This window comes from Bubalus bubalis, chromosome 16, assembly GCF_019923935.1.
Source record: "Bubalus bubalis isolate 160015118507 breed Murrah chromosome 16, NDDB_SH_1, whole genome shotgun sequence".
Taxonomy (NCBI): Eukaryota; Metazoa; Chordata; class Mammalia; order Artiodactyla; family Bovidae; genus Bubalus; species Bubalus bubalis.
Window position 1 is genome coordinate 42078907 of NC_059172.1, and position 27754 is coordinate 42106660.

Here is a 27754-nt window from a genome sequence, read left to right on the forward strand (position 1 = left end):
CCCTTTTGACTTATTCTACTCATTTTCAAAAAGCCAAAGAGAACTTTAAAAAGATGGCTTTATAGAGAAATCATTACATATACCACTTATATAAATGTTTACTTGTACTTACCTCTACAATTTAAATTTTAAATGCTTTAAGATTCTCCAAAGCCAACTATAAAAATTAAAGGTTTAAAATTTTTTTTCTTTGTTCTTAGAGATGAAAATGTGCATCAGAATTTCAAAAGAATATTTTTGTTCAATATAAATACTTACATGAAATAAATCCCAAGTGCTATATTTGAGGTTTTTTCAGTACAATTTATTCTTCTTACATTTTAATTTACATTTATTAAATACCTTAGAAATATTACACTCAAAGTTAATAGACTTCCAGACAGAGACCATTAACTAAGAAGGAGCAGTCTCACTAAGTCAACTTCCCTAGTTAGTTTGCTGGCCTCCTCACTATTCACATGCTCTCTGGTGCTAATTACTATGCAACTGTCTTCAAGATGTGGTTGAAGCTTGAATCTACATCTGGCATCAGGCCAAGTCTGTGAATCCATGAATACTGGCCATCAACTGCATTTAGGGTACAGCCTGCAGAAGGCTCTTTCCTGACAGTCAATGATGATGAATGTGGAAAGACTGGATATTCTCTTGGGAGAAGAAAATATACCCCACCTTAAGTGACAGCTACAGTTTCCTAACAGAAAAAACAATTAGGAAAGGGAAAAGATCAATGATAAGAATAAGGAAAATACTCTGAGAATAGAGTAAGTACATATACATAATGGAGTAAATAGGCTGCTCCTGAGTCCATACGCTTACTTTTATTTTTAAAAGTCTGATAAAAATTTACTCAATTACATTTTATACAGTAATATTTACTGAGCTTTGTCCAAAAAGGCTATGTTTTAAGTTTGCTTGTAAAAATAACAAAAGCTTTATCAGTCTCTGGTCAATAAGAAAGGAAGAAAACCTTGCTAGAAATAACAATAAATAATTTCACACAAAAGGCCAGGTGACATAAGAATAGTATATTAATGAATATATTTTCTTTGTATTTACAATAAATCCATTTGTTAATACTGTGATAGAAAAAATAATCAGTCCACATTATACAGTAGAAACAGGCTTTGAGGCTGATCATACCTGTCACAATAAAAACATACAAGGATTTCTTCCACAGCTAAAGTACTTTTCAACATGACAGTCTTGGGTGAAGGCAAAACTGACCGAATACTTCACGTCTTAGAATCGAGGAATCGAGGGTGTTACCATTAAGCAAGTAGCAAAAAGCTGTTGGGTTTTCCAGGACTATTTAAATATAGTAGTTACCATATGAGAATTTAATTTTACTTTGAGATATAAAAAGTAAAAACCCTCAATAGGGAAACTGCATTAATCAAAAGCAGCCCCAAACAATAAAGCCATCAATAGAGAAATGAAACAAGGCATTCTTATGTATCATGCATAAAAAGGATAATTACATAATACATACTTAAATGACCAGATTAATAAATAAATGTGATAAATGTTACAGTCATTGGAACAAATAAACTATGTTCAACTACTTAAGTGTTATGCTGTCACTGCTTCTGTTTCAAAATATTAAGTAATATAATTAATCTAACATCTAAAAACTGCATACTTTGAATGTTTGCTTTTTTGATCCCCTCTTGAGACAGTAAAGGGGAACTATGTAATAAAATATTATCTGAATATAAATTATCAACACCAATATGATACAATTATTATGTAATTGGAATTTTGTATATGCACAGTGTAAATATTTTGAAAACTGGACAAAAAAAGATGAAAATAGACTGGTCAGAATTTTAAATTTCAGACTAATCCATGATAATCTAGAACAGAAGATAAAAATAAAGTTCACCAAATAGACATAACTTGATATCTTTTCCAAATTCAGTAGTCCACTGAAGATGCAACTTCTAAACAAGTCTATCGTCTCAAAGGTAAAAAGAAGAAGAAAATGTAAATCTCTTTTGAGCTTTAGTTTTCAAGTTTATGCTCTCAAAAAAGAGCTTGACATTAGTCAGAATAGCAATACTATATCTTTGTTTTTGAACTTTGTATTTGCTTTTCCTATTTTAGCTATAGTACTGAACAGATAAATTATCGAGTCACCCTTAACTATTTATGGCAAGCTCATGAAATATATTAAACTGAATTAATCAGCTGGGTCAAGAATTTCCTACCATCCTGCTATGTTTAATACCTATAGTCTTGGAACAGTAATTTAGGAGATGTCTATCATAACTACTGACAGCACTTTCTATGGTATACCAATTTCCACTTTTACTTTCTTCTCTCCTTTGCCACTTTAATGCATTATTTTAACCATCTGATATTTTATTTTACAAACTCCTGTTCCAATTACTGAAGAGGTGATTGTAACACATAAACCTGCCAGTCCTCAGATGATGATGATGATGATGGTTAAATTAAAACCCAGAGGATTATTCACTCAAATTTCTGCTTTAGTTTTTTCTGGAAGATGGCTGGCAGAATAGAAAGTAGAGCCAAAATCATCAGAACAAATACTGAGTTCCAGGAAACAGCTTCCCCTGCTGTTGTAAGCTGGTATAGTGTTGTTCCTGCCTTAATTGCTACAAAAGAGGGAGGTGCAACACCTAAAATTAAAAGTAAAAACATACATTAGAAAAACAATCAATTCTTGTTAAAAATTAAAATTCTGTGTGTATAAAATTTCTTGTAAGAATACAGTGACTTACATTTTTTTAACTTTTAATTTAATTTAAAGCCCCTCAAGTTTATTTCCATATAAAGAATTCAATTTTTCATAATCACCTCTTAAGGATATTGAATTAAAAAACCCAAGGAAAGTTTCCAGAAAATAATTTTACAAAATTTATCAACAGCCTTAAAAAAAGAATGTGCTATGATTCGCCAATTTCAACTATATATAAGTTTATATACTAATGTATATAAGCAAAGATTTGGTCTCAAGGATGTTCATCTAAGAATTATATTTTAAAAATCTGGGAAAAAACCTCCATTGTTGAAAATAAGATTGAGTAAGTTTTCATTCACTCTTGATAGAGTACATTTAAAATAAAAATGAGTGGTAGGAGATACTCAGAAATAAAAAGATACTCAAAATATATGATTAAAAAGGGCACTTTATACAAAAGAATAGTGAAACAACCGTATTTTATTAAAAATCAGAACTGGAAAAATTACTTTAGCCAAAGCTGAAGTTAATTTTATCTCTAGGTATTTCATCTGTAAAATAGAGAGACAGTACAAAAACTCTCTCTTCTGATCCCATAAATGTAATATTATTTTACAAAATCCAAAAGTACCCCCACTAAGATATTTTTGCCACTTTTATGGAGAACCTAAGACTTTCAGCTTTGTCTATGAATTCTTCTAAAGGTAGCAAAAAAATTAAGTATTAACTTAAAGGTTTAATGTAATACACACTCAACACTTGAGGAATCTGCTCATTTTGTTGATATCTAAACAATTCAACTTAACTTTAAAAGAAACACAGAATATTCTTAGTAAAAGAACTACCAGAATTCACAAAATATATAAATGAATCTTTACGTCCACTGATTAATTTCAAAACTAGGTGTTAGCTCCTCGAAAGCAAGAATCTTTTTGTTGATCCTTATTTCCCTTATACTTTTGGTAATGCCCATAATGAGTACTATGTCAATAAAAAGAAAGGATCAATTCTTTATTGAAAATTAAAGTTCATTATTTAAGTACCTGATTAGAAGACAAAGGAGAAAGTACTCAAAAGAGGCACTTTCATTTTTTTTCCTCTCCACTGAGGGAGAGAATGGAGTTAAGAAGTCCTGCATAATTCTGTATGACTAAAAGAATATCCAGCAGACAGTGCTCTTATTTTTAAAAAGTAACAAAAAAGATTTAAATCAACCCAATCCAACAAACATTTCTGAACATCAATTTACATAGACCGGGCTCTGTGACCACCAGTTATATAAACCTACCCCAGTTGGACACGGCTAGACATGTACACAATGAGTTCTGTAACGTGCGTGAATTCATAGACAAAGATAAAAGTCTTAGCAGGTTCTCCATAAAAGTGGGAAAAAAATCTTAGTGGGGTACTTTTGGATTTTATAAAATAATATTACACTTATGGGATCAGAAGAACGAGAGGCCTTGGCCTTACCTAGAAAAGTGCCAATAAAGAAAACTTTCAAGGGCACATTTATCACAGGAGATGTAATATTAATAAACCAATTAGGCAGAAATGGTGTTATTCTCAAAAATATAATGTAGTTAATGAGATGTTCTCTGTGACGTTCAACCTGTGACAAGAAAGAAACAAATCAGGATGAAGACAAAGCCAATCCTGAAAATAAATTGCTTATTATAAAATACCTTATTTCAAATTCTCATCCCTGATAGCTCAGCATTTACCCAATAGAAATTATCAAAAAAGGAATTTGGAAATGACAATGAACTAGTCAACAAATGTTCATTATCAGAGCTAAATAACATCAGATGAAAGTTTTTATGATTGTGCTTACAGCATAATGTTACACTATTAAAGACGGTTCTACATCAGCCTAGATAATATGGCTCAACATTTTAAACCTAAAAAGGCAAAATTAAATTTATAACTATATATAAGATATCCAATGGTCAACTTTTTAATGCCTTTAACTTCCTATAAAGGAAGGGCTAGTATAGTACATCAATAAACCTAGCCTCCACTTTTTAAAAAAATTTCAGATAATCTTTGTTATTACAATTTACTTCACATTCATCATTGATAAATGAGATTAAATAAGCAAATGGAAACATTCAGCTGATTAAATAAAGGCACTGAATGCAGTTTATACTTCCTAGATCTTGCTATATAAATAATGATTTTGATTTGGGGCAAAATGCTTAATTTCTCTTAATTTCTTAACCTATAAAACAAAGGGGTAAATATCTAAAATTTCTCTGATTTAATAATGTTTCTTCTGCTTTTTTCTTAGAAAGACTATGTTAGACTTTCCTGTGTAGTAGTGTTTATATCAATATTTATCAGTGGTAGTCTTTGCAGAGATCCTAACAGAAGATAACAGTTCTTCCCACTAATGAAATGCATTAAAGGAGTTGGCTGATCCAAGCTTTTCAGAGACCCACTGACAGCATCCTGCATCAACACAAGTGAGGTGTTTAAATACATGGATGCCTTTACATTGACCCTTGGATTTTTCTGCTCTGACTAAACTTACTAGCAATACAGAATTTACTGTTATAGACACAAAAACTTCATATTTGAAATTCTTAACATTCATTATTTGCCTACCACTTAATTTTATTTTGGACAAAAGATTATTTTTATCAAAGCCCTGAGTCTGAGTTCATTTATGTAGATATTATACACTGACCTCCCAAGTAGCCAAAGAATTACATCAAATAATTTAAAAATACATGTTTACCTGCTGTGACCATTTTACTGCTTTCTCCGTTAGGTATTTATATACAACTGGCCTCCCAACTAAATAGGAGAGCATATAGCAGAATGAGGCACCGAGTCCAGAACACTAGAAAATAACAAAAACTCATAAGCATTTTGTACTTTTCCATCTTACTCACATGGATATATTCCTCTAAGGCAAAACTCAACTAGTTTCTTTCTTTTGGGGTACAGGGAGGTTACTTTGCATAACACCTCTAATGCAGAGAGCAAGAACCCATCTAATCCAGTGCTTTCTCTCACCAAATTATAACTAAAATGAGACCAGCTAAAACAAACTGGAACTTGTGATTAAACTGAGAGACTATATCCAAATAGTTCACGTTAGCCATTAGCCTATGAATAAAACCTCAACAGCCAATATGTTTTCAATTGCTATGCTTGAAAACACCACCCCCAGCCTTGGGACTTAACTCCTTGTGCCCACCAACAACATTCTTGGACTGTTTGAATTACAAAACAGTACTGGAAGCAAAGGCTAGAACAGAGCCTATAAATGCAATTAAGTCTGTGATATCCCTGTTCTAGAAAAGAGACAAACTATAACATCTCCTTATGGAGGGACAATTATTACTTTAACATTAAACAGCTCTTAAAACTAATTAAGTTTATGCTTCCAGAGACTAGAATGCCATCATCATTCCATCATTCTATTTAAAGTTATTTTTTTCTAGCCTCCCAATTTCATTTTAAATACTTACCAAACAAACAAGAAATAAGGCTAGTGGAAAGGGATAAAGAAACCCTGAGAGTATACTGAGAAATATAGAGCCCGGAATAGCAAATGTTTGCAAGCTGTTAACTTCTAAGTTAAGGATTAAAACATAATTAAATGGATTTTTCAACCACAAAACCAACAATCCAGAAAAAAAGCATCAATGCAGAAGTTATATGTTAATAAGATTATATCCATATTTCAATATTAAAAAATTAAGTGAAATTACACCCAAAGTTTAAAAAACACATGATTACTCAGTTGTAATACCTGTAACTTGAAGCTTACAATTTACTAACATTATCAGAAATCAATGCTAATTAGAGTGCGTTACTTAGAGAAAACCAAGACAAATGCCGAATGTGTACCGGACAGAGAAGAACTAGGCACTTTAGGGGAACAGGGACACAGAAAAAAAGAAGAAGAGAACAGAAAAGGTCTTCAGTAACCTTGTAAATAATATACTTCTCTAAATACATTGGATTTTTTACTCTCAAATACTTTTAGGAAACATGATTTCTGTAGACACACAGGTACATAGAAGATTTACTATGCCTAATTCAATGTGTGGACATTTACCTCAACTTACTACTCATTAAAAAAAGGACAAAGGTCACAAAAGATAGTCAAGTTACAAACAAGTCTTATTTTCAAATTAGATCTTTTTTCTACTTCTCTGGTTCCTAGTTTGAGCCTGTACCTCTGCATCAACCATAACATGATTTACTTATAAGTCAGAAAGAGTGAATTCCTTCAACATCTCTATACTTTAAAATTTGTATCTTCACTCAACCTGTTTGTTCCCTCTAGTTTGCACTTTACTCTTACTTTTGTTTCAATCTCCTTCTTCCTGGGTTCTTTAACTTCTTGCTCTTTGACAGATTCCTCCTGCATAAAACTATTCAGATGCCTACAAACTAAAGAAAACCTGGGCTTTTTCCTTGAGCAAGGTATCCTATCCAGCTATTGCCTCTCTCATCTTCACTGCCTTAGATTCTCTCCATGTCCCTTGCCACCTGGCTTTCATCCGCCACTCTACTGAAACCTCCTTCTGGCTGAAAGTAATGACTTTTTCTTAGTAAGAATTTTTTAGTAATTCCTGCATAAGATTCGGAGAAGGCAATGGCACCCCACTCCAGTACTCTTGCCTGGAAAATCCCAGGGACGGGGGCGGCAGGGGGCCTGGTGGGCTGCCGTCTATGGGGTCGCACAGAGTCAGACACGACTGAAGCGACTTAGCAGCAGCAGCAGCGTAAGATTAGATATCCTTTAATGTGAAACTCACCTCCAGTGAACTGTATTTTTCGATATTACAGATCATTCCTTCTCTAGCTTTTTTCTTCTCCTTACCCTCAAATCTGGAGATTGTTAAGTCAATCTCCTCTCACTTTTGATAAATTCAGTTACTTCCACGTATATGGACGCACACAGGGCTTCAAGTATATGGTCATATGAATCTATAATTTTGAATTCTCTTACCACTCTCAAATTTCCCAGCTGTCTATTAGATACCTCCACTAAAAAGTTTAAAATTACACTTATTTATTTCAGGGCTCTTTAGAATCTTTTAATGAAAAGTCTCAAACACATATGAAAGATGAGAAACTAGTACTATATACCCATACACAGTTTTAACAATTAACATACAACCAATCTTGCTTTCTCTGTATCCCTTACATGCAATTAGATTGAAGCAAATCCCAGACATACCATTACAACTACTTTAATACCTTTAAAAGACAAGGATTTCTTTTCTTAACACAACTATAATAACATTGTCAGAAATTAACTATAACTTCCAATTGGTCTAAGTAGCTATTTAGTGTGTTCACAATTCCCACATGCCTTTTTTTTTTTGACAGTTGGTTTGTTCAAATCAGGAATGAAAGGGGTCCAAACATGGTATTTGCTCACTATTAGCAAATAAATACAGATTTTTTTCCCCTTGCAATTTACTTATTGAAGTAATTAGGTCATTTGTGGAGAAGGCACTGGCAACCCACTCCAGTACTCTTGCCTGGAAACTCCCATGGACGGAGGAGCCTGGTAGGCTGCAGTCCATGGGGTCGCGAATAGTCGGACACAACTGAGCGACTTCACTTTCACTTATCACCTTCATGCCTTGGCGAAGGAAATGGCAACCCACTCCAGTGTTCTTGCCTGAGGAATCCCAGGGACGGGGGAGCCTGGTGGGCTGCTGTCTATGGGGTCGCACAGAGTCAGACACGACTGACGTGACTTAGCAGCAGCAGCAGCAGCAGCAGCAGCAGCAGCAGGTCATTTGTAGAATTTACCACTTTTTGAATTTTGCCTATTGTATTCCTTAGGGTGGTTTAATATGTTCCTTTGTCATTTTTTAAGATTAATCTTTGTTGGCATACACCTGATTTACAGGGACTTCCCCGGTGGCTCAGTAGTAAAAAATCTGCATGCCAATGCAGGAAACATGGGTTTGATCCTTGGGTCTGTAAGATCCACTGGAGGAGGAAGTGGCAACCCACTGCAGTATTCTTGCTTGGACATCCAATGGACAGGGGAGCCTGACAGGTTACAGTCCATGGGGTCTCAAAGAGCTGGACACGACTAAGCAACTGAGCATGCAGGCATGCGGTTCATTTACAATCTGCATTAGTCCCTGCTGCACAGTAAAGTGAAGCGGCTGTACAAACATAGATTTATATATATTGTTCCTCTGTCATTTATCTTGTAGTAACAAAGCCATTTTCTGTGCACAGGGATATAATTTGACTTTAATTTCCCAGCTCTGTATAGATTGTGTATTTTTTTCTCTAACACTGAAAAATCTTGGTTCTTAAAACCATAGCAAAATTAGCTATTTCCTTACATATTAACATATATATACACATATATATGTATGTGTGCATATATGGGCTTTCCTGGTGGCTCAGACACTAAAGAATTCACCTGCAATGCAGGAAACCATTAGTATTACATATTTTAAAATTTCAGAACAATACAACTGAAAAGAGTTTAAGATTTCTTTCAAATTTTTTTTTGTCCTTAAGATTTATCCCAGAAGGGACACATAACCAAATTAGTTTTTTCAAGGATATAAATAATTCCTCTTGATAGCCAAATCCATATCAACTCAATATATTGTTAAATTTATTTCATTTTGCTTTAGATTATTTTTTTTTGTTTTGTTAAAATATACTGAACATAAAATTTACCATCTTAACCATTTTTAATGTATGGTTCAGTAGCATTAAGTACTTTCACACTGTTGTGAAAGCAATCTCCAGAACCCATTCCTTCCTCCCCCACCCCCCTGACAACCATCCGTTCACTTTCAGTCCCTATGAATTGGGCTACTCTTATGCGTGTGCCTAGTCACTCAGTCGTGTCCAACTCTTTCCAACCCCATGGACTGCAGCCCGCCAGGATCCTCTGTCCATGGGGATTCTCCAAGCAAGGATACTGGAGTGGGTTGCCATGCCCTCCTCCAGGGGATCTTCCCAACCCAGGGATTGAACCCAGGTCTCCCACACTGTAGGTGGATTCTTTACCATCTGAGCCACCAGGGAAGCCCACTTTTTATGTGAGAGGAATCATACAGCATGTCTTTGTGACTGGTTTATTTCACTCAGCATAATATCCTTAAAGTTCATCTATGTTGTAACATGTTTCAAAATTTCCTTCCTTTTAAAGCTGATAATATTCCATTCATGTACATAGCAAACTTTGTTTATCCATTCATTGGTTAAAGGACACTTGAGTCACTTCCATTTTTTGGCTATTATGAATAATGCTGCTATGAACATGAGTATACAAATATCTCTTGAGACCCTGCTTTCAATTTTTCAGGTATATACTCAGAAATGGGACTGCTGAATCTTGTTTTTAATTTTTTGAGGTAACATCATATTGTTTTTCATAGTAGCCACACTGTTTTACACTCCCATCAACAGTGCACAGGGGTTTCAATTTCTTCACATCCTCACCAACACTTGTGACTTTCTGGGATTTTTGCTTATTTTTTTGATTAGTAGCCATCTTAATGGGTGTGAGGGTACTTTAGATTTTAAAGATCTTTGTTTCTTTTTTCATTTTGATTTAGTTGGTTTTATACCTCTGTGAAATTATTTACTTGGTTCTAAAGTCAACTTTACACAATGAAGTACACTTGAGGAAGTTCCACTTCCATCACTGTTTCATCTCTCTCCCCCCATAGGTAAACATTTTTATTAGTTTTTAAAGTTATCCTTTCTATTGTTATCCACAGCTCAAAAGTCCTCAATGACTATCCAATACCAAATACTATTCTAAATTCCTTAGCCTAGTACTCAAAGTCCTCTACAATCTGAGTGCAACGTCCAGCCTATCTTTCTAAACTTATTTCTCAAATCCTCCTCTTCTCACTTCCTATACACCAACAAAACTGGACTACTGATCACTTCCTTACCATGCCCTGTGCTTATAAGCCCTGCTCTACACTTGCTGTGTCTAGAATGACTGTACTATATCTCTACCCATAATTCTCATTATTCCAGATGGAAACAGTTGTTTTTGCTTTTGAACACTTAAACTAGACTGTACTTAGTATATAATTAGTACTTAAAAAAAAAAAACTGGCTAAATGGATGAAATCTAAGTTAAAATTAGTGATTATAACATAAAAAGTAACAGATATATGAGTTTGAATTAGGTAATACCAATGAAAGAACCAGTACTGCACTGCTGAATACAACGGCTACCAGGCAAATGTGCTGTGAAGATGAGACACTAAAGTGTGCCTGGTCTGAACTGAGACGTGTTATGAGCGTGAAATATACACATTTCAAAGACTTGGTACCAAAAAAAATGTGAAATATTAATAATTTTTATGTGGTTACATTTTGAAATGATATTTTTGACATTTCAGTTCAAATAAAATATATTAAGATTATTTTATTGGGGACTTCTCTGGGGGTCCATTGATTAAGACACTGTGCTTCCAATGCAGGGGACACAGATTCAATCCCTGGTTGGGAAACTAAGATTCCCAAATGCTGTCTGGCCAAAAAAAAAGAAGAATATGCCAATATCATTATAATAAATATTTTTAAAAATTGTTACTTTTTCTAATGCACTAACTAAAAAATTTTAAAACTGCATGTGGGTCACATTATACTTCTACTAATCAGCACTGTACTATTAATTATATGCCTTATATACCCTAAGATAAGTCTTCTCCTGTACACTGAATTTTAAAAAGTTTCTTTTTAACACCCAGAGCTTATGATTCAAAGGTGTAAAATAAATAGAAAATTATAAGAAAATATGGAATTAACACATTATCCTATAAAAAAATCTAAAACAATGCAGAACCATTACAATTAATTATTAAGCAAATAGTTAACCATATGCTATCAAACCTGAACTGACAATATTAACCAATGATTTATTTTTATCAAATGTATTTATAGTAACAAACCTATTCCTATACTTTCAATTCACTTTCTACAAGGCACTTTATTCTTTCCTACTAATTTGCATATGAATATTAAAGACAACTAGGCTGTAACATTTGTTCTCCCATAGATGATCAAGATTCACTTATGCTAACTGGCTGATTTGCCATATGAGTGGGAAACCCTTTTATCCTTCAGCCATGAATCCTTCCCAAAGCTAGGGGGCAAACTGGACAGAAAAGATGCTTTTCCAAAGTAAATAGAAACTGTATGTCTTGTTCACAAAAACCTTCCAAATGAAAGGGATGAATCAAATTTGTTTCTTCTTTGGGGAAAATATTTAATTTTATGGCTAAAGTTTATAAGTGTAAAATAACCTACAAGCCTAACACTCTGGTTTTCACAAATAAGCGATGAAATGGAAAGCAAACATCAAGAGTTAATGTCTTTCATTACCCAAGAAGATATGAAAAACACACAGGACTAGAATAAAAGATACAAAAGTTAGAAACTAACATCCACAAATTGGAAGGTTAATCACCAGTTGCACAGGTAGTTTGAAAATATGTAGAAAGAATAAAGCTCTTTTCCTGCCTAGTTAAATTATAACATATATTTCTATATAAAACAAAGGAATACATACTGAGAACTGTAAAAAAAAAAAAAATCATATCTTTTACATGACTAATTATCCTGTTAGGATTTTTTTACAAAGAGAACCATTAAGAAAAAAATCATGAACAAAAGATTCATAGCATAGTATCTACAAAAGCAAAAAATTAAATACAAACTATAACTACAAATCTAAGAGAATTTTTAAAAATTATGGTATGGTAACTATTAATTCAAAATTATTATTTAAATTACACCATCGATTAACTAATAATCCTAAATAAAGTAACTATCTTAAATAATACAAAGGAAAGAAAAAAGTTTATGATAAGTGAAATAAGCAGAAAACAGAAAAACAGGTAAATATTCAGAAATGACAACTGAGTTGAACAGACAGGATTAAAATGAGAATTTTTTCATTCTCATTTTTCAATATTTTAATGTTATACTGAGTTAGCAATTTTTAAAAGGAAAAAGTTATATATAACTGAACAGCAGATCTTTCAAAACCTTTTTCTTAAACAAAACTAAAAAACATTTTTTAGTTAAAAGGATACAAAATATATGTAGCAAAATAAGCTACAAGTACTTGTACATAAAAGGTGTCCTTATATTTGGATAAAACTTTTCCTAGAGCCTTGGCATCATCCATATCTCTGGGAACCTTCATATTCATTCTTTCTTCTCTAAAGAAATAAAATTAAAGTGAAAAAAATTTTAAATAGAAATTTGCCAAGATAATTCATATCAAAGTCAAGTTCAAAACATGAAGTTTTATCCAAAATGATTTTGATGCCTCGATCTGTAATACGCTAAGTATAAATTCACAAAATTTAACTTCAAACTCTATATATCATTTGCCTTTTAATGCTTTAATATAGTTTTATGAGACATATAATTCATATGAAAATTCAGGATGACCCAAATTAAAAGTTAAAAGCATTTGCTCAAACACTGGAGTAAATTTTGAACTAAGAAATGAACCACTGATGTTAGCATATTTAAAACATACTAAACATTATTTTGGGTAATTCTCATGATAAGCTACAGTAAATAATTAATTACAACCAAAATTAAATATAAATTTCAATGAATTTACAGTTCATATCTTTTCTTCAAGTATCCCAGCTTAAAGTTCAGATAAAAACTTAAACACTTGTTACTTTCTATTAATTTTACTTTATATTTGGTGCCTTGTTTGGAACTGAATGTTCTATTTATAAAAGCCCCAAATAATCACCTTAGTGTTTAACATATATTGTGCCCATTTTTTACATGAAAAAATTTCATCTTGCGGAACAATGATAGAAAGCTCTTAAAAGTTCTATAAAAATAGCAGGTAAACTAAAAAGGGTTTTTCTCTATAAGTTTAAAAGCTAAACTTTATGAGGAGATGCATACATCTCATACATATTACACACACAGAAATAATAAGCAGAATACAGAAGATCTATAAAAGCACATTATTATATAAGTGTTATAATTCTTAGAGCAGATTGGAAGCAAACAATCTTAAATTACACTCTATATTCTTTCCCTCTTTCAGTCAGTTCTTTATTTCTTACTCCTTTGATAAAAATGAGAAAGGATCTAAAACTGAACGACACTAGTATTAATGAAATGACATGCTATCCTCCCAAAGGCCTTTTCATTCATGTAAGAAATTTAAAGTATTAAAAATAAACATGTTCAACTATACAATTTCAAATAAAAAGGAAGTGTTAATGAAAGAAATTAAGAGGAAACAGGAACTTACTGATACCTTGAAATCACATCTCACAGTTATCTATTACCACACCAAGCTGGCCCTGGTTGAAAGTCTAACTATTTACATTTTAGTAGTCTCTCACATAATCTATGATTACCCAAGGGTGTTATTACTGTGGTTAAATAACCCAGAGATATTTCACCCTCATAAAATATGCCTCAGGTCTATAATCTTTTACCTGAAATTCAAAAAGCACTGAAAACCAAAAGTTCTTTGTAGTTTGTCAGCAAAAATTGATCCACATGTATATAAAGTTATTTATAGTCTTTTATGATACAAGTTTTTCTATGTATTTTATTATGGGGTACTGCCCCAGACCCTGCTGGAGATACTTCATAATATACAGGATTTATTCCATGCTATCTTTCCAAAATAGAAAAGCTCTAAATTCTGAAATACATCTCACTCCCAAGGTTTTTGCTAAGGAACTGTGGCTCTATACTAATAGACAAGTCTTTTTACAGGGTGCATTTCACAGCAAAAAGTACTTATTCAAGCCTTATCATTTCTATATAACAGGGAACAGAAAAAGAGCCAGTAGACAGAGACGCGGGAAGGAAGTAAATGGACTGGACAGAGGCAGACAGAAACTGCCACAAGGAAAAGTAGGAAGGGAGAAAACAAGAGTGGAAAAATGGAAAAAGCAGAGAAAAAGAACATTAGTATTTCTCAAACTGCAGGTCAGTTTCTATTCTAGACTGCAAGATAAATTTACTTGGTCACTACTAGCATTAAAAAAAATAAAATGCAATAAATTAATGTAGTTTATTTTCCAAAATTGCTTGAAAGCCATTAGAAAGATGCCTTAGAGGAGAAGAGCTAGAAAAACCAGGCGCAGAAAATCAAGAGACATATTTGGAAAGAAGTATTTAAAGACAGTGTCAATATGAACTTGCTACAAACCATGAGAGCTGATATACAATCATGACAGTTATGTTGCTTAAAATTAGTTAAACTTTTAATCCACTTTAATGCCTTAGACATTTTCTATATATTTTTTTTAGTATACTTACTCACTAAGCTGAGGAAAATTTTTATATACCAAAAACATAACAAAAGCTGCAGACAAGAAAATGGACACCAATATAAGAAGTGACATTCTTGCTGAGCCAGCTTCTGCACAGGCTTTCTCTGAAAGGGGAAAAAAAAAGTTGTAATTAAGATAAATATAAAGGAAGAGAGTATTCCAAGCCAGTAAATAATTTCCTGAAAGATTTTCCTCCTGAGAAACTGTTCACACTTTTGCCCACAACACTGTAACATAAAATTTTAAGTACTACCATATTTGATGTTTTATGAACTGGCTATAGTTCTTCTCACTGATATATGCATTTTAAAAGCATGAAAAAACAGAATAGCAGAATTTGTAGCACTGATTTGTGGATAAGCTAAAGGGGAAAAAAGGGCATTGCTGTAAATCTACATCGGGAGCTAACAGCATAGGCAGAATGGCTTCATAGGAAAAATGAGCTAATGCGGCAGTTACTTCAACTCTCATAAGAAAGAACCTGGAGACTGACTAACGCAACTGGTGAATGTTACACTTTCTGTTTATATCAAGGGCTTCAGAACAGAGCTGAAGCCTAGATATTTTGGGTGACTCTGTGACTCCAAGAATGGGAGAATATGTTTGTGTTCTCCAATAAGGTAATCTTAGTGTTATCTTAAAAAAAAAAATCTTATGGAAGATGACCATAGAAATGAGAGCCAGGATACTGCAAGCAGAATGAGCAGGGTGTTTTTACTGCAAGCAATCAATAGTGAGGAGGCGGGAATACCTTATAGTCATCACTGGGGAAGAGGCAGGAGAGGGTGGCTCAATTTGTATTACCTACATTTATCATAATCCCATGTATATACTGATGACATTCAGGAGACTAAGAGACAAACATGTACACTATAATTCAGTTCAGTTCAGTCGCCTAGTCGTGTCCGACTCTTTGCGACCCCATGAATCGCGCAGCACGCCAGGCCTCCCTGTCCATCACCAACTCCCAGAGTTCACTCAGACTTATGTCCATCGAGTCAGTGATGCCATCCAGCCATCTATCCTCTGTTGTCCTCTTCTCCTCCTGCCCTCAATCCTTCCCAGCATCAGGATATTTACAAATGATTCAGCTCTTCACATCACGTGGCCAAAGTATTGGAGTTTCAGCTTCAGCATCAGTCCTTCCAATGAATATTCAGGACCGATTTCCTTTAGGATGGACTGGTTGGATCTCCTTGCAGTCCAAGGGACTCTCAAGAGTCTTCTCCAACACCACAGTTCAAAAGCATCAATTCTTCGGCGCTCAGCCTTCTTCACAGTCCAACTCTCACATCCATTCATGACCACAGGAAAAACCATAGCCTTGACTAGATGGAACTTTGTCGACAAAATAATGTCTCTGCTTTTTAATATACTATCTAGGGTGGTCATAACTTTCCTTCCAAGGAGTAAGCGTCTTTTAATTTCATGACTGCAGTCACCATCTGCAGTGATTTTGGAGCCCAGAAAAATAAAGTCAGCCACTGTTTCCACTGTTTCCCATCTATTTGCCACGAAGTGATGGGACCGGATGGCATGATCTTAGTTTTCTGAATGTTGAGCTTTAAGCCAACTTTTTCACTCTCCTCTTTCACTTTCATCAAGAGGCTTTTTAGTTCTTCTTCACTTTCTGCCATAAGGGTTAGCAACATTTATAAAGGTGCATCAGGTGTCACTGCCTACTCCACTAATGCTCCCTTCTCTGAGGCCTAGCATCTTCCTCAAGTCTCCCCAACTCTTCAAAGGGGCTAATCTCAATGGCCCTATTACCACTGATGCCAACACTTTACCCGCCCAACACACAAGGCTGACTGGCCCATGGCTGGACACCTGACCCAAGTATCGGGATGGCCAAAATGTCATTTGGGTTTTTCTTAAGGTGGTATGGAGAAACCCAAACAAACTTTTTGGCCAACCCAAGAGAAACAATTCATTATTGGCTGACCACATTTTCTCTTGAGAATATGAACTAAGAAAAAGAGATATACTATTGTCAAGGTGTGGTAGATCTTGAGGCCAAAATGTCAAACAGCAAAAGGACACAGTCAAAAGACATGGCAAGCCAAAGATGTGTACCAGAAAATCCAAGAGGACAGGTTCAAATGGAAACCCAGACAGTAGAGACATGAGAGGAAGCTAACCTTCTTATCGATTTCTAACTTTTCATTTCCCTTGAAGCCTGGTGAGAATTCATTTTTTGCTCCTGGATACCAGAGTGACTGTCTCATATTCTTAGAGAACAACCTTGCTTTTTATTTCTGTTGGTCTAAACTGACTCCTGTTCCTTTGAAAGGAAAAAGTTTTAACTTTTTATGCTCAGTTTATCCCTTAGCTCATTATGGCAGTTTTTATATACGTTACATCTGAATTATTAGAATTTTAATACACTCAATGTTAAACATAGAGCAATAGAAAACCATCTAGTCTCTTGCTATTCCATGTGTTTTATGAACTACATGACTAAGCACTATCAATGAGTTTGTTAGAAATATAGATTCTCAGGCTAACATCCCAGACCTACTAAATTAGAAGCTGTATTCTAATAAAATGCCCAGGTGATGGTATATTAAAGAAGCAAAAATCTGACCCATCCTTCCTATTTTTTGCTAAGTAATGGAGGCCCAGAGGAGACTGCACTATTTTTAAAAAGTCTTAAACAATGAGATAGTGTGAAGTATTAAATATATTCCCAAAGCACTTTAATAGCCATTTATAAGCAACTCATAATTTCTGCTGAAATGAACTGCTTAGGTTAGTGCTTTAATATACTAAATATAAATTATTCTTATTGGTTCATTAAAGTATGCTTTCTAAAAGACAATATTAGGTTTACTGAGTTCTAGTATGTGGACACTAAAGTTAATTTTTTTTTAAAATCTTTTCTAATTTTCTATAGTCTAAATGTATCACTAATCAGCCCAACCTTCCAACTAGGCCCTATCATTTTAACTTTGCTTCATCTTAATCTCAAAAAGGACTTTACTTCAAAAACCAAGTCACAGATAGAAACTTATCTGTTCACATCACACTTATAAAATTTATTGCAGGAAAGAAAGGGATGATAAAACAATACAAAAGATGTCTTGAATGGAGTAATAAAGCAGTCACGTGCATGTGTGTGTTAGTCGCTCAGTCATGTCCAACTCTTTGCGATGCCATGGACTGACTCCTATGTGCCTGGGACTCTCCAGGCAAGAATACTGGAGTGGGTTGACATGCCCTTCTCCAGGGGATCTTCCTGACCCAGGGATCGAACCCAGGTCTCCCACATGGCAGGCAGATTCTTTACTGTTTGATCTACCTGGGAAGCAGTAAATAAAACAGTCATGCCTTCCTCTTAATACTCCAGTTCATCAACCCACTTACATATTTATATGCATGCTTTGTTGCGACACAGAGAATTAAAAAAAGACTTTAAACATCCGAGGTGGGTCAAAAGTGAAAAGGTCTCTTCAGAATCTTATGATAACAAACAAGTAGTTTCCTATTACTTTTTTGCCCTGATTATGATACCTAGTTCAATGCACACCTTGAGGATTCCTAATAAATCAGATCTACTCAATCTAAAAGGAAAAAGAGTAATTAGCCAAAAGTTACAAAACTATCAGTGCACTAAAACCAATTATATGAAAAATGTAGTTTTAGTTTCTAAGTAGGAATCCTATTGAAATATAGACTACTCTTAAGGCTAAAATGGTTAGTTTCTTTCTTACTTATAAAATAAAGAAGTACTCTACTAAAAAAAAAAGGGTAATATATAGGTACTGAGTTTGGGGACATAGGCTGACATCAAAGCAAAGACATGATAACATAAACGGTCTGTATAATTTTTCCAGAGTCCGATTACTTCTTAAAGATAGGAAATTAACTTGCCCCAGCCCTCACTTTTCACTTACTTTCCTGCTAGAATCAGGTCTAGAGTACAGAAAGGACTGATATAATATTTTAATATTATGGGCATCTTTTAAAATCTTTAAAACCATTAGTTTCTGTTTTGTTTTTCATCCTATAGATACTTGTGGACACAAGCATCACAGCTAAGACGAAATGGCTGATTTCCCCTCCTTTCTGGGAACATCTCTTCAGGATCTCTATTATGCAAGGAAGGCACACAAAGGTAGAGCTGCATAGGACTATCTGCTGAGCATTTGTATTGTACAAAATGTTTGGTCAATCTATGCTAAGAAGCTGGTAACACCATTAGCTAGATTCCCAAGGAATAGGACAAATGGGGTTTGAGATTATAGGAAAGCAAGATTACTGGGCTGGAGGAAGGCAAGATTCACAGACCAGGTGGAAATTTAGTTGAAAAAAAGATAAGTTTACACTCCTCTAACCTGTCCTGGAGCTAAAAGTATATTTAAAGAATCCAATAGGTGACTGCTGCTGCTAAGTCGCCTCAGTCGTGTCCAACTCTGTGCGACCCCATAGACGGCAGCCCACCAGGCTCCCCCGTCCCTGGGATTCTCCAGGCAAGAACACTGGAGTGGGTTGCCATTTCCTTCTCCAATGCATGAAAAGTGAAAGGTGAAAGTGAAGTCGCTCAGTCATGTCTGACTCTCAGTGACCCCATGGACCGCAGCCTACCAGGCTCCTCTGTCCATGGGATTTTCCAGGCAAGAGTACTGGAGTGGGGTGCCATTGCCTTCTCCTCCAATAGGTGACAGTCCTCCTTAAATTACACAAGACATTTTGCACAGTAACTCTAAAATTTAAGTATAATATTTTTCTCCCCATCATTAATCCACCAGTCTTAGGTAAGGGATCTGAAGGGAGAAAGGTGTGAGACTTTTAAGTGGACTACAGACCACTCTGGCCTCCTGATTTCACTAGAAAAGACCCTGATGCTGGGAAAGATTGAAGGCAAAAGCAGAAGGGGGTGCCAGACGATGAGATGGTTAGATGCATCACCAACTCAATGGACATGAATCTGAGCCAACTCCAGGAGATAGGACGGGAGCCTGTCGAGCTGTGGTCCATGGGGTGGCAAATAGTTGGGAAGGACTTAACAACTGAACAACAAAAACAGAATACTATCCTGAGTCTTCCTTCAGTACAGATTTCTCTGATTGCTACTTGTTGCCTTACAGTTGGATGATGAAATATGTAAGACATTTGTTGAACAAAATTAACCTCCAGGTTTAACTCGATATCTATTTTTTCACTCTCTATAATGAAATGCTTTTTCAAGCATTGTACTCAACACAACGTAAACACAAGAAAACAGTTGATAATGCAATAAAACTAAGTGACAGTCAACTTTAAAGCTCTCCATTCTTTCACACAAAACTTGCAAGTAGAGAATGTTGCCTATTACAATTCAATAATTCTGAGTACAGTTCTAATAAATCCAGAAGCTAGCATGCAATTCATTTAGTTCTGAACCTAGATTAAAGTTATAAACTTGGGAATTCCCTGGCAATCCAGTGGTTAGGACTCCGCACTTTCACGGCCGGGGGCCTGGGTCTGATCCCACAAGCCTTGTGGCACAGTCAAAAAACAAGAGTCATAAACCTTGTTTTAATGATGATTCAACATCTAAATGTGTAGCATACATAATTATAATGCCTCTTCTTTCTGGTTGCATTAGACACATGTTATTTAGCATCTAGAGCTTCCGACAACAGTGCTCTATACATTCATTAACCTCCAAATCTTCCACTATACCAATTCCCATTCTCAATTATCCCATTATCTGTTTGCCAACCTCCTCCCAGGCCAAAGGTACTGCGAGAGAAAGATGACTGTGTTCTCTTGGCCGACAAGTTCATAGGCTTCAAGCTTTTCTATCTTCAATTAAGGTTATCATTGGTAAACAATAATGATTTTACAGTACCCTCCAAAAAGACTACTTCAAGTCTCTTCAAGCCTTTAATTCTACTTTCTCCTATTCTCAACCAGCGAGGCTGCCTCCACAGCTTACCAATCTCCATCTCAAGATCTATTCTTGAATTATCTTCCCTGGACTCTTTCCCCTTATCTTCCATTAAATGCCAGCACACTTCCTTCCAGATCTTGCTCTCAGAACTAACTCTTCACTGAGTATCTTCAACTCTTCCTACTAACAAGCAACTTTTCTCTAACTTCAAATATGCATCTATTCATCCTGAAAAACCAAAACTTAACCTTAATGCCCCTGTAGTAGCTCTCTATTTCTCATTACTTTCATATCAATACTTTTTGAAGAGCAAAAAGTATTATATCTACAAGATCTCAGGAATCACTCTACTGCTCTTCTAGTACTCTAGTTCTCTACATTCAGTGTTTTCTAGACCTACATGATCCTACCATGGAGGAAGCAAAAGACCCATCTCTCCTGAAGACACAATTTACAGGGACTCCAACAAAAGATTTTTAAGGTTACAAGAATCTATTATAACACTTCTGGAAGTAAATTTTATTTCAAGAGCTTAAAATTCTTTAAAATTATGTATTAATAATCAAAAATGGTAGTTTCATCTAGTATAAATTTAAACTAAAATAACTTTTTTTTATAAAATACAAAGAGAAAGCATGTTTGCAGGTAGGTGAAGAAATAGCACCACCTAGTTTTGTATGAAAGCTCATTCTCTGATGTTTGTGCCCTGCACATCTGCTACCATTCAACCCACAATGCTCATTCACGATCATCAACCACTTTCAGGCACTTCCCCTTAAGAGGATAACAGGCAGGAAGGCAAGGGGTCTCCAAAAGGAGGAAATAGACTGCAAGTGTCAGACTTTTTTTTTCTCTCTCCCTTAACCAGCAGGAGGAAACACTCTCCACGGATATGTTTTTCTTAAGCTATGTTAATGAAACTATGTATTTGCTTTGGAATTTGCCTTTCTTCAAAATGGTCCCACCTAAGACTAACTTGATCTCCTTTTCTCAAACCTTGGGCTGGTAATAGCTCAACAAACCAGTATTCATATCAATTGTTTTACAGCTGGGGGATGACACACCTCGCGCCATCCTATCTCAAAAATGCATATTATGGGAGAGGGGCCTGGTGAAACTCCCTCAGGTCTCTCTTACCTGATTCAGTTCAGTTCAGTCGCTCAGTCGTGTCCAACTCTTTGCGACCCCATGAACTGCAGCACGCCAGGCCTCCCTGTCCATCACCAACCCCCAGAGTCCACCCAAACCCATGTCCATCGAGTCCATGATACCATCCAACCACCTCATCCTCTGTTGTCCCCTTCTCCTCCTGCCCTCAGTCTTTCCCAGCATCAGGGTCTTACCTGATTAATAGCTTTCTAACAGACATAAAACAGCTTGCTAAAACTAGCGGGGTGGAGGTGGGGTGGGGGGTAGCACTCTCCGTCCCCCTTCTGATGTCTATGTCAGAAGATTTCTCTGTCCCTTTTTATACTTTAATAAAACTCTGCTACACAAAAGCTCTTGAGTGATCAAGACTGGTCCCTGGTCCCCAAGTTAAACCTTCTTCGGAGATCACGAACAGGACACCGTTCACCATAAGCTATCACCCTATTCAGCAAAGACTAAGACCAAGCTTCAAGTAAACTTCATAATCCTAAAAGATACCTCCATTTAGAAGATTTACTCAGCCTCAAAATTCTTAAGACTTTCATTTCTATTCAACTTTAGCCACCCACTTCCAGAGATAAAGTTCTCACACCACCTGAGACTGCTCTACCTTCAACATTTTAAGCTTCAACATGCCATTCTTTGATCACCTCTGTTCTTTCATGAGCTTAACACCTCTATTTTCTCCCTTCTGTTGGGCTCCTCGCTTCTCTTCCTTCTATGCCCAGCCTGTGTATCCAACACCTTTGATTTAGAATCCTTACCTTTCCTTATAGCTAATCTAACCTGAAATCAGTGTTTCAAGCTCACTTTTTTCACTCCCATACCACGATGGCTGAGCACAAATATAGAAAAATCATGAGTGACCTATCACAGAGATCCATGTCTTTGGGAGAACTGATTTAGCCTCATTCCTACTTCCTTGTTTAGGTACTGAATACACATCAGGCTGAGCCGATTAAGTTATTCTTACCCTCTGACAACAGTGATAGGCTCAGGGACAAGCATTTTATCTGAGGCAATCTAATCGGAGTGACTAGACTTTTATTGGTAATACTAGGAAAAATAGGCTCAAAATTATCAAGGAAGCATTTAGCTTTACCTGGACCTTCAAGAGAAATCAACCTTAAGTAAAGCTGATATCAAGCAAGCAAAACAAGATATGAAAGAAATCTGATCCTGATGATACTACTGAGCCACTGGTTCCAGACTAAAGCCAGTGAATCCCACTTAATCTCTCTATTTTTTAGTTATATGAACCAATAAACTTCCTTTCAGCAAAGGTTTCAATTGTGTACTCTACTGATTATAAGCAAAAGAATCCTGATATATAATATTTGGGTTGAGTCTGACATCAGCACATCATATTAATATACCTTGGTTGATGTCCAGTTGCCAATTTTACTCTTAGTTCCCAATTATCAGTAATCAGAGCTTCCTTCTTCTTCCTCTAAGCTAGTACTTAGCTCACACCAGATGCCCAAAGGATATTTGTTGAACCTAAGTTCAGGCATCTGAGAAGGATTTTATTATCCAAGTTCAAACAATACTGTCTTCTAAAAGCAGTAAAAAAAAAAAAAAAAATAAAAGAGCAGTAAAATCAACTTCTTTTAGTGTTTCTAAAAGAAGTTTTTAGTGTTTCTCAAACATTTTTGGCTGCATTCCACAATAAGCAATGTATTTTATACCATGATCTGATACACACAAAACTAGATGACTGAAAAATAAAATTAAAAGAATACTTACCCCTACTACATACAAAGAACTCTATTTTTCCTTCAATTTTTTTAATGGCTCATGATTACCTATCAAATTCATTTCACACTGCTTACAAGCGGATGACCTATATATTGAAAAATGTGGCCTTAGGAGTTCTCTTATATCAAAATGGGGAACTTCGATGATTTGCTAGCAAAAAGATCAGTCAGGACAAACAAAAGAAAATAAAACACCTACCTGGTCCAGGTATTCTTGCACAAAGAGTAGGTCAAGAGCCTCTTAAGTATTATTACCTCTTGTGTCCCACCTTTTCTTATCATGCAAGAATTAGACTTTCAGTTTTACTGCCCTGCTCAAATCCTCACAGTGGTCTTCAGTGTATAAGACTCAAATGTCAGTCAAGGTGAAAGTGAAAGTCACTCAGTCCTGTCAGACTCTTTGTGACACCATGGACTATATAGTCCATGGAATTCTCCAGGCCAGAATACTGGAGTGGGTAGCCTTTCCCTCCTCCAGGGGATCTTCCCAATCCAGAGACCGAACTCAGGTCTCCCGCATTGCAGGTGGATTCTTTTACCAGCTGAGCCACAAGGGAAGCCCAAGTCAAGGTGAGGAATCCACTAAATGTACCAAATACTGCATGTGAGGTGTAAAATATTTCTTTTTTAATTTGGCTGCTCCAGGTCTTAGTTGTGGCATGTGGGACCTAGTTCCCTGACAAGGAATGGAACCTGTGCCCCCTGAATTGGGAGGGCAGAGTCATAACCACTGGACCACCAGAGAAGTCCCTAAAATATTTTAAACATACACACAATGACAACTACTATTCGTCAAAGTTATGTAGATGTATCAGTTAACAAAAACACAAACTTATTTAAAGTGTCATGGAATTTATAGAAATATTCAATTACTATGTATTCAAGAGTTACTGCATTTTCTTCCTCCAAAACTTTTCCTTTCTGAATACCAAGTTACCACCTACAATTAACAAAAATTTTTCATAATAACTTGGCAAATCAGTTGCTAAGTGGATACTACTGACATCACATCACCAGCTAATTAGCCATGCCCTCATCCAGGGATCTTCCTGACCCAGGGATCAAACCCACATCTCCCACATTGTAGGCAGATTCTTTACCATCTGATCCACCAGGGAAGCCCAAGAATACTGGAATGGGTTGTCTATCCCTTCTCCAGGGGATCTTCCCAACACAGGAATCGAACCAGGGTTTCCTGTATTGCAGGCAAATTCTTTACCAGCTGAGATACAAGGGAAGCCCAGCTAATTACCACCAGCAAGGAACTTACACCCTATCATGTAAGGGGTCCACAAAATCTTATACACAAAGACAGAATTCCTAACACCAATTAAAAAGAGATAGAGAGGCAGAGGAAAAGAAAAACCTGAGAACCATTAATAAGCAGATAGATCAAAAAAACATCCTTTGCCTAGGTCTTAAAGCCCTTTATACTAACATCATTTTGACCATGGCCAACATTATCTCTAACTACCACCCAACAGAACTAGTCCACTCCTGACAATTTTATCTCTTTATAAACACACATGAATGGTTCACACTAACTTTCAAGCCTAATGTCTCCTCTGCCCAGAATCCCTCTCGGGTCTACTAATCCAAACCCTACTTCTCTATGAAGGCATACCTTCACATCTCTACCCTCTGTCTTCCTGCAGATTTGTAGTTTCTTGACAGCATCACAAAAATAACTGTGGTGGATGTGTTTTTCTAATGGTAAAATAAGATAAACAATTGTAAAAGCTCTCTGGAGGTTTCAAGGTCTTATTTTTTATTTTCCGAACAGCTTTAAGTTAAAAAAAAAAAAAGTAATAAAGCAATTGATTGCTATTCCAAACCAAATGATAATCTTTAGGGATGACTTATCTGGTAAATACTTTTTCAAAAAACCCTTGGATTACTGTCACTCTGAATCACAGCATTTTCAAAAGATTCCTGTCATTTATAGTGTATTTATACTTTGACAACAATTCATTTCTGGGTTTTTGAAGTTATTTGGCTCTATGTCTATGAGGTGGAAAAATATCCAAATACATTAAGCTGAAAGACCCAAATCAGACTGGAGGCATCTTAAAATATTTTAAAGTGAAATACCATTTTCTGCAAGACACTTTCTAAATTTTTCATATATTTTAAATTTGATTCAAAAAAATTCAGCTGAATGTTAAACATTATCTCCATTAAAGTGTGCAATACTTTATTGTTGACTATAGTTAACAATGTTGTTGCTGCTGCTGCTGCTAAGTCACTTCAGTCACGCCCGACTCTGTGTGACCCCCAAAACAGCAGCCCACCAGTACCCCCCATCCCTGGGATTCTCCAGGCAAGAACACTGGAGTGGATTGCCATTTCCTTCTCCAATGCATGAAAGTGAAAAGTGAAAGTGAAGTCGCTCAGACGTGTCCGACCCTCAGCGACCCCATGGACTGCAGCCTACCAGGCTCCTCAGTCCATGGGATCTGACACTCTTAAAAGATCCTCTCTTTACCCATCACTGGTGGTGGAACACATGAGTGTGAGCTGTAGACAACTTAATTGAGACAACTAAACTAACAACTAAATGGAGACAACCATTTGCTACAATCACTCCAAGTTTACTGGACAGAGGAACCTGGTGAGCTACAGTCCATGGGGCTGCCAAACAGTCAGACACCACTTAGCAACTATACAACAACAATTCCAAGTTAATGGGCTTTAAAAGCATTTAAAGAGTTTAATCACTTCAACTGCTAAAAATTCTAGCTCAGATGGCATCAAAGTATTTAGTTTTTGGTTATACTTTTTTCCTTAAAATAATATTTAAAGCCCTGAGAAATTCCAAGATGGAGTAGTGCAAAAAAAAACCTTAAGGATAAGAGATCTCAGCTATAATAGTAATTGCTAACATTTATTCAGCCTTCACTTCAACTAAGCCAAACATCACTTTAAATCCTTTATATGAATTATTCTCTTTAATCCACGCACCAACTCTCTGTGTTATTATTACTATTGTCATCATCCCCCACTGTGCAGTTCAGATACTGAACTTTTAAAGGATAACAAGTCCAAAGTCATAAGTGGTAGAGGAGGGACTCAAACTCAAGTGTTCTTGCCACCTGGAAGTGGCATCTGGACGTATTAATAGTTAACTCCTTGCTTTTAGCCACTACTTCACTAATCTGGCTCTGTGACTTTGTGTAAGTTATATATCCACTCTGGACCTCAGTTTCCTCATCTGTAAAAAATAAACCCACGAATGCTAACGTTCCTTCCAGTTCTGCCTGGCTTTAATATTATCAACATTACAATCTCCCTGAGCATCAACAAGCCAGCGTTTCATTCCTTTTTTTAGTTGAATTAAACTGAAAAAAAAAACAAAAAAAACACAACATTTAGGAACGCACCCCATTTAGGTGTCTGGCCTTATGGACAGTGGGCACAAGGTGGACAGTGGCCGTAACCGAGGTCTTCCAATATCTCTGCTCCCGGTCCTGGATGCCCCCTTTTCACCCGCAAGTCCCCGGTACCCGCTGGGGTCCTTTCTCCTCCGAAACCCCTCCCGGCACACCTCCGCCTCTGGGCCAGGCCCCGCGCTGGTTCCCAGGTCTACTCACCTTTCAGGTGGTCTCTGCTGCTCGGCGTCGAAGGACCCCGCGTTCCCGTTGCCTTGTTCCCCGGAGGGGTTGAATGGAGTGCCTCCGTTTGCGATCTTTCGACCGCTCTGCCTTTCGTCATGGTTGTTTCAGGGTAGGTGGAGGAAGCAGGGTGAGGCCGCTCCCCCTTAACAACTCCGCTGCAGGATCCGTAAAACACCCAGGGGCTACAGCACAGCCACTTCCGGGTCGACCACCTCACCTGAGACGACCTCAGCTCCGCGAGCAGTGACGCGAAGCTGAGATCCGCAGCGCCTACTCGGGCTAGGCTCCGCCCCGCACCGCCCCCAAGGCTCGCGCGCTCGCTCCCGCCCTGTAACCGCGAG

General features: G+C 36.3%; 1 protein-coding gene across 1 annotated transcript; it reads right to left on the reverse strand.

Moving 5' to 3' along the window:
• Window positions 1-1010: 1010 nt before the first annotated feature.
• Window positions 1011-27726, reverse strand: TMEM41B (transmembrane protein 41B). The gene is made up of 7 exons (XM_006051586.4): window positions 27390-27726; window positions 15002-15119; window positions 12778-12906; window positions 6184-6277; window positions 5445-5549; window positions 4178-4316; window positions 1011-2642 (listed from the first exon to the last, which is right to left on the reverse strand). Exons 1-7 carry the CDS (start codon window positions 27508-27510, stop codon window positions 2473-2475), a joined length of 876 nt encoding a protein of 291 aa, XP_006051648.1. The 5' UTR covers window positions 27511-27726; the 3' UTR covers window positions 1011-2472.
• Between the last annotated feature and the right edge of the window lie 28 nt (window positions 27727-27754).